At 35.6% G+C, this 10,199-nt stretch overlaps 1 protein-coding gene across 3 annotated transcripts in view; it reads right to left on the bottom strand.

Annotated features, from left to right (window-relative positions):
* LOC119076894 (dopamine D2-like receptor) overlaps positions 1-10,199 on the bottom strand; it is a 208,084-nt gene that overhangs the window by 47,039 nt on the left and 150,846 nt on the right. For all 3 annotated transcript variants that reach the window (XM_037183900.1, XM_037183901.1, XM_037183902.1), the window contains exons 4-5: positions 7,391-7,503; positions 549-801 (exon numbers count right to left, since the gene is read on the bottom strand). In XM_037183900.1, the coding sequence (XP_037039795.1) occupies positions 549-801; positions 7,391-7,503 (366 nt within the window). The remainder of the gene's footprint in view (positions 1-548; positions 802-7,390; positions 7,504-10,199) is intronic.

Genomic DNA, 10,199 nt, shown 5'->3' with positions numbered 1-10,199 from the left:
CATGTTTCAACTTGAGCTGATCTGACTGATATTCTACTCCTACAAGTTTCACTTCTTTATATATAGATGGCACTGTCCATCAATAATGAAGCAGTAAAGAAAGTTTCTTAAAGTAGAGCCATATTCAGTGAAATTAGTTAAATAGTGATCTATCCTCTAACTCTTTATGGGTTGTTAAGGCAAGGCCGATTGATTATTAGTATTGCGTTAAAGGAAAACAATGACAGAAAGCTCATACATTTTCTGTAATTAAATCGCTTTTCTGCAAGGCCTTTATAATACTAGCCTTTAGGGCGAGAAATTATAGAAAATCAGAGTTGCCATTAGGTTTACAACCCATGTGACATTTATCTCATACATTTTCTGTCAAAAATGTTCATGACATTTTTTACCGACCTGTAACGTAATCAATAGCGGACCATTGTCATAGGAACGTTTACATAATCTAGCACAACATCGTGGGATGCATCAATAAACATTTTATCAGAAGGGTTATAAAAATTCAATTTTTCTCAACAAACAACGAAAAGAATGACATGTTCACTTACCTTAAAAATATTCCAGTACAAAAAGACCATTATGATACATGGTATATAAAAACTGCTCAGCGAGGAGAAGAGAATGAAATCACTATTGTAAAATAAACACAGATCCTTAACACGATTCGGTGTATTGTTTAGCCCTAAAACAATTGGCGATCCAATAGCAACCGATATTGCCCAGACCAGCAGAATCGTTATGCAAACACGTCTACTGTTTTTATGTTTCGCATATTTAATTGGCTGGGTGACAGCGATGTACCTGCGGTAGAGAAAATTGAGAATAAAAATTTTTTGGTTAATTAATTTTAATTATATCTTTCTGCGTTGAGTTACAAAGATTAATGGCTGTTGGGTTGGTTGTGTGCTTTTTTTTGTAGCGGGCGGTTGTTGTTGTTTGTTTTCGGTGTTATCTTTGATATGATTAAATTTTGAAAACAGCAAAAATTTCTCGGTTGTAATTCATTTTTAATATTTTAATTCGCTCAGAAGGTCAGTTAATATTAATTAAATTTAACTCGTAAAAAGGGATGCGCTGCGACTGTTGTTTTAATATTATTTTTTTTTATGTTTCTCGTTTCTTCGTTTCGCTTTTCTATCATTAATCATTTAAATTTGAATCAACGGAAATTGTTATGACAGTTTGTAGTAAATAATCGCTACAAATGGCTTACACGCACGACAGTGTAAACGCACAGGTCGGTGATGTTCATTTTTCGGAACTCGAACTAGAGTAACGGAACTCGAACTAGGGTAACTAAGGACCAACAGCACACATGAAGGAGTTGAAGATTCGTGGGAGAAAATAACATGTTTTGAGCTAATTGCATGACGAAATTGTGTAAGACGATGGTGTATTGTTGCGCTGTAGACTAGCTCAAAATCATTGTTACCAACCTAGGTTCTTTTTACCTACGTTTTGTTCTGCATGTTGATCCAAACGAAGACAAACAATATCAAGTGAGAGCTAATTCGGATTATCAATAATAACCGACCAGTTTGAATTCAAATATGGTGCATTGACACTGTCGCGACATGTCGTGTTTACTTTAAGCCTAAATTCACCGTCATTTCGTTTTGTGTCAGTTTTCATTCCGTTTTGTCTCCGTGCACATGACGGTTGGCATTTTATACAATAGAGCAAATTGTTTGATGTGACGACTGACACGTACACGAAGGCAAAACGGACAATTCTGAGGCAACAGGGAGTACACAGTTTGTGAAAATCGACTGAAAAATCGACACTCTGCAAAATGATTGAAAAATTGCGGCGCGTAGTTTTGAATGTGAGAATTGATAATTTATTAGTTGAAATTCAATATTTCGCACTCCAGAACAGTCATTTTTCAGTCATTTTCAGTCATTTTTCAACCATTTTTCACAAACTGTGTACTCATCTTAAGGAGAGAATAGTATTTTACATGACTAGGGATAAAAAGATGAAAAGTAGAGTTTTCGTGTGAATTTTGTTGATCCGAGGCGAAGCCGAGGTCAATAAACACACGAAAACGAGACTTTTCATCTTTTTATCCCGAGTTATGCAATGGATTTTACATGCTAATGCTGAAAACAAACGAGGCATTCAAAACATGTTTTGGTCCTTGTTTTCATGACGAAATTGTCGCAACTGTCAAATAAAGTTAGAAATTTCTCTATAGAAAATTACGATTGCTGCAGTTGTCAATGAAAACTAGGATCAAAACACGTTTTCAATGTCTCGTTTGTTTTCAGCATAAGGGCGTCGAAAGAAGTGCTTGAAACATGAAAAGTACGGTTTTCGACGCATGTAGCATGTAAAGATATTTTAAAATATTATGATCTAATGAAATGTTCATTTTTTGTCGCATCTTTTTGAAAAGGACTGGTAGGAAAAAGAAAACCATAGGACATGACACAATGACTTAGTTTACTTTAAAAACTACAAACTACTGTTGCTTCTTGAAGTTTTATCTAAGAGCTACAGCTGCGCCATATTCAGCTACAGACAATAAAGTTTACACTGACAACTACAAAAGTGACACCTTTATTTTCATAGCTGAATACGGTCGTTTCATGAAATTTTATACTGAAAACTAATAAAAGCGTCATATGCAGCTATAGAAAATCTCTACCAAACTTTACCAAAAAAATCTGCGTCGCATGTTAGACGTTGTACAACAAAGACTGCGTCACACTTTTCTCGTAGAGATTTTGTTGGTATATCACTCGTTTTGGAAGTTGGTAGTCAAAAATTTGACGAAAATCGAAAATTTGACGAAATTTTACAAATCATGAAAAAATTTCACAAAACTTTGCAAAATTTCACTAATTTTGACGAAAATCAAAAATTACACGAAAATCGAAAATTTGGTGAGAATCAAACACTGGCCTGACACTATTCTTCATTTTTTAAATGCTGATATTCATAGTGTCCAGCCCGTGGAATCAAATATTTTGGTGAAAATTGGACTAAAATCGAAAATTTGACAAAAATCGAAAATTTAACTAAAATCGAAAATTTGTTGAAAATCAGCTATACATCGAAAGTGACCAAATATTTCCAGCTGCCCAACATACTCCGAAAATGACCAAATATTTCCAGCTGCCCAACATACACCGAAAGTGCCGCGTCTCAAAAAAATTTCTTCGTTCTTTTTTTGGGGGTTAGACTGCGTCAAGTCATCCACTATCTCTCCGGACATGATTGCTGACAAGTTGATAAGCCATCAACAAAAAACATTTCCTGTTTGCTGACATATGGTGAAAAGTTCACAAGATCCATGCTCCATTCCAGCCTTTTGTTTCAGTGATGCTCAGGAAGTTTAACAATGAAGTTGATCAAAAAAATACGTATTGGGTATTGAGAAAGTTGACAGTCACGGGACCTGACCCGCCCAAAAGGTGGGACCTAGTAATAATAATAAAACCAAAACACCCATCAAAAAATACGACTGACGGCGATCGAGGAACGAGCAATTTAATTAGAAAAACATTATTGTTTTATATTTATATAAACAAAAAGTTCCGAAATAAAATACATTTTGAATTCATTATTCAACATGATAATAAATATCGCCTGTGTGCATTCAATATAATTATGTATACAATCTCGGCGAACACTGTGAGATAGTACATTTCGGCTGGTTGGCTGAAGAAAGGCAAATACAGTAAACCGCAAGACGCGCAATTTCTCGTCATTAATCTCTCGTCAAGACAGAAAAGTTTTGTGTTAATTTTCCCAATTTCATAATGAATTTATGATTCTACGGTAGGAGTGGAGTATAAGCTTTTAAATAAGGCATCTCTAGGCATCATTGTTTATGTTTATATTGTAGGAAAAAGCCGTTTCAAAGTTACACTGAAATGAATTTGAAAGGGATTTGAAGAGGATATTCAACACAGAGCACAGCACTAACGGGAACAAAAGTACCAGTTGAAAATATATTAACCTGTAGTTAAAATACGACTGGAACGTTTAAAGTTGATAAGTTTACTGAAATCAGATAAATTGTTTTCAAACAAAAGAAACTATTGTGCTTGCAGCATATCGAAGCCCCCACACTCACCTTTCTTCTATAACACTTGAATCTGATTTTAAAATGGAAAACAGAAAATTTCGCAGTGGAACGATACTTTCGGTGAAAGTCAATACACAATTCGCTTTCGTTCTCTCTCTCCGAAAGTGTGAATTACCGAAAGAATATGCAAACAAACAAAACAACGCAAGCATCCGTTGACTGGTTTTGGATTTGCAGGAGTTGGCTGTGTTTCTCAAGAATAATTTCAAAGGAATCTTAATTGTGAAACGTTTAAAATGTATTGTTTGAATGCTTTTCGCTGATAAGCACAACAAATGACATCGCATGATAGGATATGGAAACAGTTTGAACTAATAGCTCTAGACAAGCTGTTGATTTACAGATGGTTCATTCAAGTTGAATGATTCAACGTACTTCAAGCAAAAGTGATCATAGTCGACAGCTGACAAATAGAGTACCATTTTGTATAAAATGGTTTTTTACAGTGTTTTACAGTTGTGTGACACACTATCAAGTTTTAGTACCCTATTTAGAGTACCACGGTGGTCCTACCACTCATGTACCACAGTTTTTTTTAAAAGAATTTTCAATATCATCGATGTTCCCAGTCAATTAAATGTTTCCAGCCAATGATGTTTTAGCGCAAAATTTGAATACGTCTCAGCGATTTCAAATTTAAAGCCAAAATATCGTTGACTGGGAAGCCCTTAATTGACTGATGGGGAACACCGATGACTTTTCAAACTCTGTAAAAATTGTCAAGCCAACTAGAAGCCGGGGTTGACAACACATCGTATGTACAAATAACAGTTTAGGCCGTTTAGGCACAAGAATGACATATAGTCCATAGTGTACATAGCTATTTCAATGATCATCTGCCCACAAATTTAGGCTTAACCTGTTGTGTGTGCCCACTCGTGCTGGTGTGTATGCATATAGTCCTTTGTCAAACGAAAGTCCTTTAATCAAACCATCTAATTCCTAGAAAATTCGCAAAATCATGGAAGATCCTTTAAAAGTCTCAAGAAAATAAAAAAATGAAGAAAATTTCTGGAAAGATTGCCAAAAAATCCTTTGAAAATACAACCAGGATTAGTAAAAAAAATCCTCAGAGGACTGTCTTCTTGCAAATCCTTTGTCAACGAAATTTGTAAATTCTACCGCTCGGAAACTTTGCCGACATCAACTGGATACAGATGACATCGATTATAACAGATGGCGTTGCCTTCGTCGGCGTGGAACGCCATCTATGCTCAACTATCTGACTGGATACCGTAATCCATTTCAGAATTATGACCCTCTAGAGGTTACATGACATGAATAATATTCATTGAATATCAGTGATGAGGGCCGTAAAAATTCAACGAAATTCGGTATGGAACGTATCCCATATGCATGATAATTTTTTTTGATCAAAGCTTCTTTTTTCCACGACTTTTTTGAAGCTTTTTGTCGATCCATTTCTCCCATCCAATTCCCATTAAAATTCAACATTATCGCATAATGAGGGAAATATCAAACAACATTACACTTCCAACACAAACCCAGGGCATTTTCGCTTTTATCCCGTGGAACTTTGCCGTATCCATGACAGAATTAAAACAAAATATGTGATGAAACACATCACAAACGAACGGTTTCGCAGTTTTGATGGTGGGTTTGGTTGCTTCATTTTTTTTCCTTCCTCGCTTCTTCCTCAAAATTAAACATTAAATAAACGAAGGGGTTCGTTGCTGTACGAAATTGTACCCAAAACGTCTATTATATACGTATATATACGAATAGGACGTATAAACACTCCACTGTACGTACATCTGAAAAATGGTGGGGGGTATGAGAAGCATCTGGCTGAGAAGAAAATGAGTGTTAATTAATGGGTGTAAATATGGCTTTGAACATTTTCATGTTATATTGTTATGAGAAGCGTAAGTGTTACACAACCAACGTACGAAGTTTCGTCTCTTATACTTATTCCATATAATATATCTTATATGTTGCCTGTGCGTTGTTCGTAAATGTGTATACAAATTCAACTTCGAGCATTTAATATGTAAACGTTAAAATGCTAGGAATTTAATAATTTAGATAAATTTACTTTTGTGTAGGGAGATAATTTATACGTTATGTACGTTCGCAGAGCGCAAGTGATTGCGATATAGAAAGTGAAATATTTAATATGCTCAAGGATTGGCAAGGTCATTTTTGTAGAGTATTGCCGTAATTGCTGCAGCTGTAGAATTATGTATTTTGCGTATAACAGCACGCACATAATATGGCCCTGTCGAAGTTAAAATGTACAGGGATTCCATGTACTAGATTTCTGGCAGTTCATTGCTGGTTAGACTTTCTGATTGTCCGCGAAGGAGGTGCAGTCTACGAATCAATTTACTGGTACGACTAGTACGAGTACCTATGTTAGAAAGGAAGGTTTTGTGCAACATATTGCTGGCTAAGTCGACACTTTGGTTAATTGAACACAGACTTTCGGTCTCTCTATGTTAGCGCCAAACATCTCACATTGGACCTGTGTGAACAATTGAAGTTTTTACACTTTATTTGGTATTGCACAACACTGATACTTGTTTCTTTGCTGGTTTGACAGCCACATAAGTATGACGGTGATGTAATAATATTTATCTACCTAGGTGAAATAATAGCAGTGAAAAAGTGCTATTATTTCGGCGTCGGTAGATAAAATAGCTATTATCACATACGCGCGGTGTTCGGATGTCAAAATTACTTTACTAGAAGTTTAATTCAAAAATTACACTTCAGTTCTATGTTGTTGTCTCGTTTTCGCTTATGTGATAAAATAGAGTACACACTTGTCACTATCAGTCTCGGCAAGCCTCGACAAGTGTGTAATATATATTATACGTCTCTGTGTTGTAAGACATGGAAACAGTTCATTCAGTCGCGGAATTGCATAAAATGTTGTATGCAACATGAATCGTTTGCTGGTATATTGTCCCTAGATGTTACATTGCCAACCCGAGGCGAAGCCGAGGTTAGCAAGACATCCTGTTAAATAAATAACTACTTGTAAACTATTGTTTCGGCTCATGTGATTGCTTCACTTCAGTTGGATTGTTTTGCTGTCAATCAAACTGAATATTTTGCGAAAAGTGCCCTCAATAGAACAACGAGCTCGAAACCGTCTCACCAATTCTAACCGATTTTTTCTTTATTGAGGAATGAATCGGAACGGAAAGGGTAGGCAGGCAATGACAATCTATCCACATTTAAAAAGAAACACATCATAAAACCTGGCTTGTTGCATTTAAAGGCTCCATCGCGCTCTATACACTATAATCACATAAAGAACCAACTTACCGGTCTATCGAAATAGCTACTAAGTTGAAAATTGATGATGTTGAACATATTACGTCCATAGCTATGTAGAAATCACATAAAAAGTCAGGCAACGACCAAGCATTGTTGTTCAACTGTAAAAGAGAAAATCACAAATTAGAAACATAATAACGTCCTAAGTGTGTGCTCAACTATTTATTATCAGAGTGAGTGTGTACGTATATATGGTGGAAGAGAAAGAGGAATCACCACCGGGATGCGAGAGTGTATTTAATATTAATTTCTACGTCGTTTTCGATAAGAAGCGTTAAAGACGAAAGTAATTTATTATTCGTTCGCTTGAATTTTGTTGCCGACGTTGCGTTGGTTGTAGCGTCGATTACATTTTCATTTTTGTGATTATCGTATACAAAAAATGTTCATTGAACGAATGAAAAGAAAATCGTACTAAAATATAGGAGAGAGCGTAGCGAGTTGTTGTGTTTGTGTTTGTGAAAGGATCCCAGACGATTGTAAAATCTAAACAAAGTCGTCTTTGTTCATTTTCAAATTATGCGGAATAACTGTCCAATGTAACAATAAGTTGAAAAGTTCTGCGATTATATCAAGCTTGACACTTAAGTTGAATTCACAGTTGTCCGTTTTGCCTCCGTTTAGCTCTCCTTCTACGTGACGTTTCTATTATTCAAATGACTTTTGAATTGTTTTAATTCAAACTGTCAAGTAAACACAGAAACAAACACAGCCTCAAGTAGACGAATTTTCTGTTGTTAGAACTTTCGTCATTAGCTTCAACTCTGCGAAAATCGCTGCACAACAACGATGACAGCGTTGCCCTAATAGATTTATGAAAAAAGCTTTTTCATAATCTGCATTACTAAAATATTCACTTTGTGTCCATTCAAACTATGACAATTCTAATTTACTCTTCTAATTCCTTAATTACTAAATTGCTATATATGACAGCCTCAGTCATACGAGAACAAAAGCTCTCCTCATTTACATTTAGCACAATCGTATAAATTTCTCTAAAATCTGATCACCATAACCACAAAACGTCAAATCAAAAATAGTACGTGCACTTATTTCAACCGTTATCCAATTATCGCTTCTCATCTCATTCGATTAATGGAAGCATAATCCAACAAAATGTAAAATACGACGAAAAACGTTCCACCATACAAATGAATTGTAAATGAATTTATCGTGCATGCAGCAGAAACATAACTAACTCTGCATCACTATAAAAGGACTAATATAAACAGACAGCATATGGGCATGTAATATGTTTGTAGTGAGAAATAATATCCTGTGTTCATCCCATACATACCAATATCCGGCACAAACAGAAATTTTTCAAAAGAATCAAATCTGACTGATAGGTACCATTTCTATAACACGAATACACATTCACTCTACATCTGCATAGCTTCTTTATATGTGCTTTAAAGTATGGTTTTATTTCCAAATTCAGAAAATTAAAAATGTAAGTTACAATGAGCGCCTATTGATGTGTGGAATCTATCTGGGTTCGGTAACATTCCCAGAAAAAAAAATCCAGTTGCTAGCAATCTTCTGACCGAAATCCATTTTTAATTTGAAAATGTTTCTGAAACACAACAAAAGAAGAAAATTTCATTTCCCCTCTAAACGGCACCAGAAGTAGATTTTCGATCCCAACCGAGCCATATCCTAGCAGACATAAATTTATTGAGATTTATAGATAAAGCGAACATTTCTTTCTGATTATACGAGAGTGAGAGAGTCAGAGCGAAACCAACAAGAATAGATAAACGACAACGATAAGTGGTTGTATTTTCGTGAAATTGTCTGAAATAAAATCGCAAAACATCATGTGTGTGTGGCGGACGGTGGGGACCATTGTTTAAATTTTGATTTGCACCGAAAGATTTATAAGTCTTGTTTGTCAGCAGCAGACTTTTTAAAGTGTGGAACACCGGATTCTTGTCATAGATTGTTTTATGGAAATATTGTGGAGTATTTTGTGTCGGGCAGAGGACATATTTATTTTGGTGTGTAGTGTGGTGAGATGTGACGTCTGTTGGGGAAATAAAAAAAAACCATGTGGGAATTTGTCAAAAGATTGAGTTACTATATTTCCTCCCCTAAACCCCTAAACCTGAACAAAAACTATTATTTTTACATGCTACATGCGTCGAAAACCGTACTTTTCATGTTTCAAGCACTACTTTCGACGCCCTTAGCATGTAAAATTCATTACATAACTCGGGATAAAAAATTAAAAGTCTCATTTTCGTGTGTTTATTGATCTCAGCTTCGCCTCGGATCAACAAAATTTACACGAAAACTCTACTGTTCATCTTTTTATCTCTAGTTATGTAAAATACTATTACATGCGCTAAAAACTGTACTTTTCATGTTTCGACGCTCTCAACATGTAAAATCCAATTCGTGACTTGTGATAAAAATGAAAAGTCTCGTTTTCGTGAGTTTATTGACCTCGGCTACGCTTCAAATCAATAAAATTCACACGCCGTTGAACTGTCTCGTTTTCTTGGAGCTGAAACCGCACTTCACTCCGTTTAGTAAGTGAAGTGCGGATTAGCCTTAACAGATGAAAAAATTCATCCGAAACTTGGGTTCTGTGTGATTTTTGATAATTTACATTAACTTTTAGTGGTTGCACACTCGTTGTACACTTCAGGTAGTGTGTAAGCATACACCTGACAGGCCCCGGCTGGTCATATGGTCATTCGGGCGATACCCAAAGTTCTGTCATTCTGTAGTACTTTTACTGACAGTCCTGTCCTGTCAACTAACAAATGCATCTAAACACTAAAGATAACCC

The sequence above is a fragment of the Bradysia coprophila genome, unplaced genomic scaffold, assembly GCF_014529535.1.
Source record: "Bradysia coprophila strain Holo2 unplaced genomic scaffold, BU_Bcop_v1 contig_232, whole genome shotgun sequence".
Classification (NCBI taxonomy): Eukaryota; Metazoa; Arthropoda; class Insecta; order Diptera; family Sciaridae; genus Bradysia; species Bradysia coprophila.
The sequence above is the reverse complement of the archived record's forward strand: the minus strand, read 5'-3'. Positions and strand labels throughout refer to the sequence as shown.